Genomic DNA, 12,052 nt, shown 5'->3' with positions numbered 1-12,052 from the left:
GCTTGTCGCCCAGTGCGGCAGAACCAATCGCGCCGCCCTAAATACTTCTCTGTTTATGGCAGAGGTAGCCAACATGGCGCCCTTCAGATGTGGGTCCCCATCAGCCCCAACCAAAATGGTCAACAGTCAGTGGTGGTGGGAGCTGTAGCAACACATTGCATTCTGAGAGTCAGTGTGGTGCAATGGTTAGAGTGTTGGACTAGGGCCCGGGAGACCAGGGTTCAAATCCCCACTTGGTCATGAAGCTCACTAGGTGTCCTTGGGTCAATCCCTATCTCTCAGCCTAACTTACAGGGTTGCCTGGGGGCAAAAAAGGTGGGATATAAATGAAATAACATTTAAATAACTATACAAACCAATGTCTATTGGGTACCACATTGATGACCCCTGCCCTATAGCATTTAGTATTATTTGTATTCCTATTTGAAGTGGAATCTCACATGGGCTTTTCACTCATTCCCTGACCAGGGGAAAGTTGTGACTACCGTGTGGGCAAAATCCCATGCAACAGGTCTTGCCTATGTGGAGGCATACTGCAGCCGCTTAACTTCCCATCAAAGGGGAGCATCCTCAGCAGGCCTGGTACCCAAACATTGTACCTTCAGGCCAGAAAACCTCTTCCTGGTGAAATCACCTAGTCTAGCCTGTGCAATGGGACGCAGGTGGCACTGTGGTCTAAACCACTGAGCCTCTTGGACTTGCCAATCGGAAAGTTGGCGGTTCGAATCCCCGTGATGGGCTGAGCTCCCGTTGCTCTGTCCCAGCTCCTGCCAACCTAGAAGTTCGAAGGCACGCCAGTGCAAGTAGATAAATAGGTACCACTGCGGCGGGAAGGTAAACGGCGTTTCCGTGTGCTCTGGTTTCCGCCATGGTGTCCCCGGAAAGCTGTCTGTGGACAAACGCTGGCTCCCTCGGCCTGAAACTGAGATGAGTGCCACAACCCCATAGTCTCCTTTGACTGGACTTAACCGTCCAGGGGTCCTTTCCCTGACCTTGCTGCAAATGGAGGCAGTAGACTGAGGCGATACTGTGGCCTGCTGCAGTGCTGCATTCCAAACAGCAAGTGGGGATTACCATTTTTGAAAGCTCACCGATAATTACTCAGCAAGATCAAACCAAGCACATCAGGGAACAGAAATACTAGTCTTATCCCGCACCCAGCTGTGTGGGAAAACTTCCCCCTGACACACACACAGTTTTTTAGCATATGCAGATCTAGCCACAGAATATAAAACTGAAGGAGCTTATTTGTCAGTGCAAAATCTGAAAGTAATGAAGGAGTTGCGACTTGGTTTCAGTCTCTCTCCATTAAATAAAGGCAGTGCCTGCTTGTGTTGGGTGCAGTCCTATAAGGGGCAGCAAAGCTCCCCCTAGTGGGTTAAACCAAGAATACATGGCTTTGCAGCTCACATTATTTTATTTAGGTGGACGTATATAAACCTAAAGTGTGAATGAGTTGTGGAGTGCGAATGCACCATTCAAACACGCTTGTCAGAGAGACATGACTGGCTGCAACTCCCTGCCAAGCGTATGTTTGCCTCTGTGCAATGTGGGGTGTGCCCCTCCAAACAAATGTTTCGACAGGGCACTGTGTCCCTCTAGGTGTTGTTGGACTCCAAGTCCCATCAGCTCCTGTTGGCATGGCCAGTAAGTCTGGGATGATGGGAGTTGTAGTCCAGTAGCATCTAGAGGTCCAAAGGTTAGCTGCTGCTGCTGTATTCCATTTAGAAGTCTCACATCCTTATCTCTTCAGTTGGGTCAAAAATCAAGTGTGGGGTGTTTAACAAGCGGCCTTGAAAATGAGCATGGCATCTAGATGGACTACCAGAGTCTTAGGAGTCTAGCACCGTAGCTGACTGGAAAGTGGAGCAGCAGGGCCGGCCCTCCCATTAGTCAGAGAGGCAGATGCCTCTGAGTTTACCCTGGTGTTCTCAGCTGTCTTGTTGCCATTGTTGAAGAAACCTTCACCTGCATGTTGGGTTGCCTTTTGTACATGGAAGGTGGGGGAGACCGTCTTGCATTGCAGCAGTGTATCTTGGGCTGGTCCTGGGGGCGACGGCAACTGAGATCTGCAACCAGTAGCAGGGGCACAAATGCCCTGGAAGTATGATTTTAGGCAGCCTTCAAATAACGTCTGCATGGGCACCATGTTGGCTAAAGAAAGAAAACAAGGCAACCAGTTGCTTTGAGCACGGATGGGCCCAGGAGGGCCTTTTTTACCCAGCCCCCAATCTCAATTTCTGGGCGTAACTTTATTTGATAGACAAGACTAAAAATCCATTAGTAAATGAAGAGGCATTCTCTTGACCTTTTGCTTTTTCAGCTGTGAAGAGTTTAAGGCCGGCTCTGGGCATTTTAATCTGGATCCGTTTGTCCAGAATAAAAACAATGATAGGTTGTTGTATGCAGTGGAAGACATATGACTATCTTAAGAGTGATGGGAGAAGATGCTTCAAAGCATTGGCTTTGGGGCTGCAGGAAAGCTTGCCTCCATCCACCTCTTTCCCCGCAGTAGCGTTCAGACATCAGCCTGAAGACTTTGGAGCGGCAGATGGCATAATGCAATGACATTGCCCACTGCTAAATTAAATATAAACCACTGAGCATAAGGTGATGATACACTCACCACTTAGTAAATATGCCCTATGGGATGATGAAAAAATAAGCATTTGTATGTCTCGGAGTGATTCGCTCCTCTGCCCAGTGTTGTAAACTGTTATCAAGCAGACCTCTAAGCCAAGTGGAACCCCCTGCGTGCAATGCTGCCCTTGCGCATAGCACACAGATGCTGCTCTAACGCATTGGTCCTCAACTGGTGGTTTGGGATCTGCTGCTGGGACACAGCCTGACCTAAGGTGGGTCACCACAGCAGCTCAACCACCATACGAATATAGGGGGGGGGATAAATTAGTGGGTTCCCGCAACAGCATGCACAGATGAAATATGTTTGCAAAGATTAAGGACGACTGTTCCAAGGGGCTGTTTGCAGCAATTCCTTGCCCCTTCTGAGCAACAGGTCTCATCCTCCCATCTTGTATGAAAATTAAGTGTTGCCGTTCGGGACCAGTTGCCAACCCTGTTGAAAAGCTGGTGCAAGCCAATTCCAGGGCTTGTGGCCACTTCTTAGGGCAAGCTAACCCTTGAGTATTAAAAGATGCAACCATAAAACCACAGTTGTTAGCATCAGTTTATCTTGAGGGACCGGGGGACAAGTAAAATTGCTGGAGAATCACAGCGCCTGCCGTGGCTGCAAAGACCAAAGTGACCTCTCTGGGGGCACAAGCTTGGACAGTGTGTATGGAGGTCCTGGGCTGCCCAGACAAGACTCCTCTCTTGGTCTCGTTGATGTGGTCCAACGGAAAGCAGAGCAAGATGTTGGCTGCAGGAGTTGTTGGAAGGAGGCGTACAAGGCACCATCCAACCGTCTTAGGGGCTCCATTCTGGATTTGTGAAGGGTCTGCTCCTTAACCTTTTCTTCTCCCAAAGATGTCCTGCAATTACTACAACATCTTTATCAATGACTTGGATGATGGGCTTGAGGGCATCCTGAGCAAGTTTGCAGATGACACCAAATTGGGAGAGGTGGCTAATACCCCAGAGGACAGGATCACACTTCAAAATGACCTTAACAGATTAGACAACTGGGCCAAAGCAAACAAGATGAATTTTAACAAGGAGAAATGTAAAGTACTACACTTGGGCAAAAAAATTGAAAGGCACAAATACAGGATGTGAGATACCTGGCTTGAGAGCAGTACATGTGAAAAGGATCTAGGAGTCTTGGTAGACCACAAACTTGACATGAGTCAACAGTGTGATGCAGCAGCTAAAAAAGCCAATGCAATTCTGGGCTGCATCAATAGAAGTATAGCATCTAGATCAAGGGAAGTAATAGTACCACTGTATTCTGCTCTGGTCAGACCTCACCTGGAGTACTGTGTCCAGTTCCGGTCACCACAGTTCAAGAAGGATACTGACAAGCTGGAACGTGTCCAGAAGAGGGCAACCAAAATGGTTAAAGGCCTGGAAACGATGCCTTATGAGGAACGGCTTAGGGAGCTGGGTATGTTTAGCCTGGAGAAGAGAAGGTTAAGGGGTGATATGATAGCCATGCTCAAATATATAAAAGGATGTCGTAAAGAGGAGGGAGAAAGGTTGTTTTCTGCTGCTCCAGAGAAGCGGACACAGAGCAATAGATTCAAACTACAAGAAAGAAGATTCCACCTAAACATTAGGAAGACCTTCCTGACAGTAGGAGCTGTCCGGCAGTGGAATTTGCTACCAAGGAGTGTGGTAGAGTCTCCTTCTTTGGAGGTCTTTAAGCAGAGGATTGACAGCCATATGTCAAGAATGCTTTGATGGTGTTTCCTGCTTGGCAGGGGGTTGGACTGGATGGCTCTTGTGCTTGTGGTCTCTTCCAACTCTATCATTCTACTATATAAGAGTGGGGAACCTCTGGCCTCCCAAAATGTTGCTAGCCTCAACTCCCAGCCAGGGACTGTAGTCAACAGGTTCCCCATCTCCAACCTAACCGTTCTATGCAAATTACTTGGAGTGTGGCTAATTACTCAGAAGCAAGCCCCCACTGGCTTCAGTAGAATTTGCTGTCAGGTAAGGGTGCAGTAGACCTGCGACTTTAGAGACCAAGTGATGAACCAGGAAGTCCCCATTTCAGCTCTTGTCTCTGCCATGGAACTCACTGTGGAGATAACAGCACTACCCTGTCTTCTGAAGCGCTGCTGGAAATGCATATTAAGTGCTTTGGACTTGTGAAGCCGTTTCTCAATTCCAAGTTTCCTTATGCAGCTGCTGCCCCTGACAAGGGAAGTTGCAATCTAGGTGGGTTAAGGTTTGCACCATCTTTTTTTTTTTTAACTGGGAAATCTCACCACAAGGAATGTGGATCTATAATTCTGATCACCTTGCCGACAAAGGTCCATATGGTTAAAGCTATGGTTTTCCCAGTAGTGATGTATGGAAGTGAGAGCTGGACCATAAAGTGGGCTGACTGCCGAAGAATTTATGCTTTTGAATTATGGTGCTGGAGGAGACTCTTGAGAGTCCCATGGACTGCAAGAAGATCAAACCTATCCATTCTTAAGGAAATCAGCCCTGTGTGCTCACTGGAAGGACAGGTCCTGAAGCTGAGGCTCCAATACTTTGGCCACCTCATGAGAAGAGAAGACTCCCTGGAAAAGACCCTGATGTTGGGAAAGATGGAGGGCACAAGGAGAAGGGGACGGCAGAGGATGAGATGGTTGGACAGTGTTCTCGAAGCTACGAACATGAGTCTGACCAAACTGTGGGAGGCAGGAGTGCCTGGCCTGCTCTGGTCCATGGGGTCACGAAGAGTCGGACACGACTAAACAAATAAACAACAACAACAACCATTCTGCCATGGTTGTTTGTTCTTTAAATGAAACTTTTAAAGAAGCGAGCGAGTGACAACACAACAGAATAACATTTCCCTGAAAGCTTAACAATGCCCTTTTGATTTTTATCTTTGTTGCTACCATCTGGAGATGCATTTATACGTGTGCATCTAATTTTTCTTTAGTGTGGTTTTTGTGCTTTCTGACTTAGAAGTAGAGCGTAAGATGCAGGGGCACTCCAAAATACTAAACAAGTTCCCTAGCTACACACAGCAGCCTCCTGAAATATGGCCGGTTTATTAGTTATATCACCCAAATGGTGCAAGTCAATTAATATTCCATATGAAACCGGCATTGGTTATCTTTCACTCCAGAGTAGCCTCGCATCTTATGTGTGACATTTTTGAGACAAGATTTGCTATGAAAACGGAAGGAAGGGGGAACCATCTGGAGCAACATCTCATTTCCCTATAAATCGCTTCTGGCCTCCTCTTCTGGTTGCAGCATGCCTTGTCTACAGAGCTCGGAACAAAAATACAACGGTGTAGAGTGGATTTGTTAATCCCACGGGTTGAGGAGCCCCTTTCAGCTCAAGGGCTGCAAGCCCTGGGGCAGCAATCCTTTGCAGGAGGAGGAGGAGGAGGAGGAGGAGGAGGAGGAGGAGGAGGAGAAGAAGAAGAAGAAGAAGAAGAAGAAGAAGAAGAAGAAGAAGAAGAAGAAGAAGAAGAAGAAGAAGAAGAAGAAGAAGAAGAAGAAGAAGAAGAAGAAGGAGGAGGAGGAGGAGGAGGAGGAGGAGGAGGAGGAGGAGGAGGGGGAGGAGGAGGAGGAGGGGGAGGAGGGGGAGGAGGAGGAGGAGGAGGGGGGGAGTAGTAGTTTGGATTTGATATCCCGCTTTATCACTACCTGAAGGAGTCTCAAAGTGGCTAACATTCTCCTTTCCCTTCCTCCCCCACAACAAACCCTCTGTGAGGTGGGTGGGGCTGAGAGACTTCAGAGAAGTGTGACCCAGCAGCTGCATGTGGAGGAGCAGAGACGGGATCCCATTAAGAATCTACCGCTCTTAACCACTACACCACACTGGTTGGTGCCACCAGAAACAAATGTGTGCAGAGCGATGGATCTGACTATAGTAGGCCATGCTAAAGGTTACACTGAAGCCCAAAGGTTCTTGAGCCACCTCCTGTGAATTTTACTTCTTCCGTTTCACCCATGCTTGCAGCCCCCTGCCAAAAAGGATCTTTATGAAAATAAATAAATAAATAATTTTATTTATACCCCTCCCTTCCCAGTCAAGAACGGGCTCAGAGCGGCTAACAACAAGAATATCAAAGCAAGCATAAAAGAAAGAATTCAGTTAAAATGCAGATTAAATACAATGTTAAAATTCAATTTTAAAATTAGGAATCTACAAGTGCAACCTCATTTAAATATCTGTAGGATAAAGCCTTAGGGGAGGGTAACACTGGGGTCAGACTGAGTCAGTCCAAAGGCCAAGCGGAACAGCTCCGTCTTGCAGGCCCTACGAAAAGATGACAACTCCCGCTGGGCCCTAGTCTCCTGAGAGAGAGCGTTCTACCAGGTCGGGGCTAGTACTGAGAAGGCCCTGGTCCTGGTCGAGGCCAGTCTAACCACCTTGTGACTCGGCATCTCCAGTATGTTATTATTTGTGGACCTTAATGTCCTCTGTGGGGCATACCAGGAGAGGCGGTCCCATAGGTACGAGGGTCCTAAGCCGCATAAGGCTTTAAAGGTCAAAACCAGCACCTTAAACCTGACCCTGTACTCCACCGGGAGCCAGCGCAGCTGGTAAAGCACTGGATCAGGGCCGTCTCAAGCATGTCGGGCGCCGTGGTGCGGAGATCACTCCGGCGCCCCCGCCTTGGTGGACGGGCACCGTGAGGCGCCCCCCTGCCGGCCCCGCGCCACCCAGCCTACCCCTAGAGCCAGCCCTGCACTGGATGAATGTGGTCTCGCGGTGAGGACCTCGTAATGAGTCCCACCGCGACATTCTGCACCCGCTGGAGTTTCTGGGTCAGTTTCAATATTGCATTGGGCTTTCTGGGCAACTTTCCCATCATCTTTAAGCTGAATTTGATAGTATTCCATGGCCTCTGCTTCCAAGCAGGCATCCCTCTCAAATCTGGTTTTTGTTTTGTTTTGTTTTTTGGCTGCTGCTGGCATTCCAAGGGGCAGCAAGCCAAAGCAAGGCGAATTTGGAATACAGTGTTACCTCGGTTTACAAACACAATTGGTTTTGGAAGTCCGTACTTAACCTGAAGCGAACTTAACCTGAAGCGAACTTTCCCATTGAAAGTAATGGAAAGTGGATTAATCCGTTCCAGACGGGTCCGCGGAGTCCTTAAACTGAACATACTCAAACCGAGGCGTACTTAAACCGAGGTGTGACTGTAGATGGCTCAGCTAATAATTTAGAGGTGTCACCAGACAAGCTATGGTTCTCTCAACTTCTCTCCCCATGCAAACTCCTGCTACTTAAGATACTGCCTGGTGCTGGTTCATGGAGGTCCGTTTTTAGTCATGATCCTTTTGCAGCCCTATCTGGCGATGCTAAGGATGGATGGAACTTGGTACTACTCACAGTGTGCTCTTCCAGTGAGCTATGGTACTTTCCCCAATACAAGGGACATCTTAAGGTTCTGCTCTTGCCTCCCAAGGCTGTTGTAAGCACCACTGACATAATGTACAAGATGCATTTTAAGGTCTTGACATTTGCACCCTGGCTTTGCCGCCTGCCACTGGAAGGTTGTGCCTCCTGTCTCTCAAGAAGAACACCCATTCTCAGCCTAACCTACCTCACAAGGGTGTTGTGAGAATGAAATAGGGAAGGAGAAGCATACGGCAAAGGGGAGACCAACCTTGCCCTGTCAACTGACCACTGAAGAAGCAACTGTTTTCTTCTTCCCTCCTCAGTCTTTTTTCCTTTTGTATCATGCCTGTTAGATTGTGAGCAGGTTGTGAGCCAGCAGGTAGCAATTGTGATATATATATTTTGTAATAATAATGATTTGTTTCTTTTTCCTTTTTCTTATTATTAAGTGTTTACATAATACATCCCTAAGTACGTCATAAATTTTCATTCTGTGGCTTCCCATTACCCTTGATAATAATTTATTTCCTATACCCCGGCCATCCAAGCTTCCTGAAACAGGCTGCCTTCAGATGTCTGTGAGAAGTTATATAGTTGTTTAACTCTTTGACATCTGCCGGGAGGGCATTCCACAGGGCAGGTGCAGCTACCAAAAAGGCCTTCTGTCTGGTTCCCTGTGGTTTCACTTTTCCAGGCCATATAACCTGGGTAGAGTTGGGTGGAGGGTAGTACTGATAAGGTTGCAGGTTTGATCCCTGTACAGGACAGCTGCATATTCCTGCATTTCAGGGGTTGGACTGGATGATCCTCAGGGTCCCTTTCAACTCCACAATTCTGTGATTCTAATGAGGGATCCTCCAGAAGGCCCTCAGAGCTGGGCCCCAGTGTCCAGGCTGAACAATGGGGGTGGAGACGCTCCTTCAGATCATACATGTGCAGCTCTTAGAAACTGTTAGGCTCTTTGGAAGTTGCCGTTGTTACTAGCAATCGTTAATAAGTTTGAGCAGGGTGGGGGAGCAGCATTGCCCAATAGGAATTATCCAACCTTTTCCTGTTCTTTCCCATTTTAGGAAGGAAGCTTGTGGCCTTCAGAAAGCACAGTGTCGGGAAATGGAGTAACAGAGGTAAGTAGCATGGTGTCAGGGCTGGAGTCAGAGGCAAGCCAGCACAGTTGCCAGTGAAATTTACTCTTTATGCAAGGAAATGGCATACAGCTAGCTCAGCAACCCTTCACAATTCCCAACACCACTTTCTTGCAGTTGCCAAGACTGAAGGTCCCCCCCCTTTTACCCTTTCTAAGATTCCCCATTTCCCAGATGTTTCCCAAGCAGCCCCAAACTGTGTCTGTGCACCTCTGGTCTCTGTTCTGCCCGTCTTGTTACCCATAATGTTCTTTGAGACCAGGGGAGAGGGGAGCTTGTCACAGTAGAAGAGGGAGTCCTTGGGTTCTGCAGCAGCCTCTTTATTTATCCCCTCTCCTCTGCTTCAGCCTCGGAGTCTGAACTGCTGCCTGTCACTGGCTCTCCCTGCTCACTAAACCCTGTTGCCCCTTCAGCGCCCAGCCCTCCTCCCAATCTTCTCCCTCTGATCTCTCCTCACTGTCCTACCACCAACCTCCTGACTCTGAACCTTCTTCCTCTGGGGGTTCCCCTGGGGCTTCCCACCACTCCTCTTCACCCAGCCTGTGCCCGAAACATGGTCAAAACTTAGCACAGAGGCCAGCTTTCGTGGGCTTGCACACGGAACGCGACGCTTACGCCCATCTCCCTTCTTGTCTCCAGCAGCAAGTCTACACACCGAGGCCTACGGACCGGCTTGCCGTCCCGTCCTTCTTGCAGAGGGACCGCTTCAACAGATTCCAGCCGACGTACCCTTACATGCAGCACGAGATCGACCTGCCACCCACCATCTCTCTGTCAGACGGGGAGGAGCCCCCGCCTTACCAGGGGCCATGCACACTGCAGCTCCGAGACCCGGAGCAGCAAATGGAACTCAACAGGGAGTCTGTCCGGGCGCCTCCCAACCGAACCATCTTTGACAGCGACCTGATAGACAGCTCGGTGTACGGGGGCCCCCGGCCCCCCAGCAGCAACTCTGGCATCAGCGCCACCTGCTACGGGAGCAGCGGCCGGATGGAAGGGCCGCCCCCCACGTACAGTGAGGTGATCGGTCACTTCCCCGGCTCAACCTTTTACCAGCACCAACAGAACAGCGGCGGGGTGACCGCCATACTGGAGGGGGGCAGGCTCCACCCTTCATCGCAGTTCGGCAGCCTTGAGAGCACAACAGTGTGGAACAAAGAGAAAGAGAAGCAAAAAGGGCACCCCTTTTAAAAAAAAGAGAAAGAGCGAGAGAAAGAGAATGATATTAAACACTCTGCACTTGTTACCCGGGGTGGGGTGGGTTGGGGGGGAGATATCGAGAGGCGGAGACGCTGTGTATGAAACGCAACGCCCTTCTCCATATAAATATTTACATGTTTATGTTTGGTCTCAATGCACAAGCCAACCAAGCTTGCAAAACATTTCTTTGTTGAGTTCTGTCTAGAAGGTTTTTTGTTTTGGGGGGTATTTTGGGGGGGGGTATCTGTTCTGTTTTGTTTTTGAAAGAGAAAAATACCCAATCCTTTTTCTCTGCCTCCCCCCCCCCACCCCAGCCCCAGTTTTGTTTCTAGTTGAGCTGCGTGTGTCGGCGCTACAATATTTTTGTTGTTGTTGTTTATTTCACTTAACTTTAAAAGACAAAAATATTTGCACAAAAACATTTGTTTAAAGATCTGCAATATATATATAAATATAAATATAAATATATATTAAAAAAATAAGAGAAACTGTATGTGTGTTGGGGAAGCAGGTATTTTTATATTAGAAGAGACTATTGACGAGGGGGAAAAGAAGAAGAAGAGTTTTTGTTGTGTTTTTTTCTGAACTAGAATTTTAAAAAAATGGCAATTTTTGTGAGGCAACTCAAAAGAGCATGTATTACATTGTAAAAAAAAGCGAAACAAAAAAACAAACAAAAAAAGCAGGGGTTTAGAGTTATTTATATAAATGTTGAAATTTTGCACTATTTTTTAATATAAATGTGTCAGTGCTTGTGTTGGTCAAAAGCCTCTTATCACATCTACTACAAAACTGTTAAGGGAAACATGTCTATAACAGGGCAATTCTGTATGCTTCTACTCAGAAGTAAGCTCCCCTGAGTCGAATGGGACTTACTCCCAGGTAAATGTGTATAGGGTTGCTGCGGAAGTGAGGACTAAAAAAGAGAAATTGAGGGAGGGAATGCCTGTAAAACTAAAGCCACAGACCAGTAAGGAACATCATGTGAAGACTGCATCTTGTACATTTTTCTATTTTCATATTTTTGCTCTCCAGAGTCACTCGGCCATGTCTCAAACCTGATCATCGCATCTATGACGCCTGGCTACAGGTGTCGTCAAGATACCTGACTGCAGGATGTACACGGAACTGTATCCGTTCTGAAGGGTGTTTAATGCATGTGTATAAACTACCCTCTTTCTTTTCTGGTATGGTATGATTTCGACTTAAAGATAAAAGTGGTCATTTATACATTCGTGTATGCACCTTTCGAAACTGTTCACAGTTTCCCTTCTTTTTGCACTCAGGTGTCTGTTCCCAGGGATGTTAAGTCAGCGCAAGATTCCACTCTTGTACATTCCCTTGGAAATAAAGACTTTAAAAAATAAATCAACAAATAAAATATTGACTGTGCATTTGTTTGGCCATTTATGGTTATTGGAAGCATGACAAAAATATATTTTTTTAAAAGCAAAGTTTGGAGCTTGCCCCGACAAAGAGTTAGCACTGCATGATTTCACAGTTGCCCTGGTACAAGATTTGTCTGGCTCTCATTGATTCGGAGATAGCTACGCATATTGTACAGGCCCTGCCAGCAGAATGCAGAACTATGGCCAAAATTTAAATGGTTGGGGAGCCCCTGCTTTGAGCAAAGCTAAGAAGAGCGCAGACATCGTGTTCTTTAAACAGAGTTTTGCAAAGCCAAGACCTCGAGAGAGCAATTTAAACAGCTCCTTCTACTGCTACCGTCT

The 12,052-nt window shown here is 47.5% G+C and overlaps 1 protein-coding gene across 3 annotated transcripts in view; it reads left to right on the top strand.

Moving 5' to 3' along the window:
* PMEPA1 (prostate transmembrane protein, androgen induced 1) overlaps positions 1-11,714 on the top strand; it is a 90,657-nt gene extending 78,943 nt beyond the window's left edge. For 2 of the 3 annotated variants that reach the window (XM_035121288.3, XM_088674697.1), the window contains exons 3-4: positions 9,051-9,104; positions 9,762-11,714. In XM_035121288.3, the coding sequence (XP_034977179.1) occupies positions 9,051-9,104; positions 9,762-10,313 (606 nt within the window). In that variant the 3' untranslated portion in view covers positions 10,314-11,714. The remainder of the gene's footprint in view (positions 1-9,050; positions 9,105-9,761) is intronic. The other variant, XM_035121289.3, reaches the window with a different exon arrangement.
* Positions 11,715-12,052: the final 338 nt, after the last annotated feature.

This window comes from Zootoca vivipara, chromosome 7 (assembly GCF_965207765.1).
Source record: "Zootoca vivipara chromosome 7, rZooViv2.hap1.1, whole genome shotgun sequence".
In the NCBI taxonomy this organism is placed as follows: Eukaryota; Metazoa; Chordata; class Lepidosauria; order Squamata; family Lacertidae; genus Zootoca; species Zootoca vivipara.
This window is presented reverse-complemented; position numbering and strand designations above follow the sequence as displayed.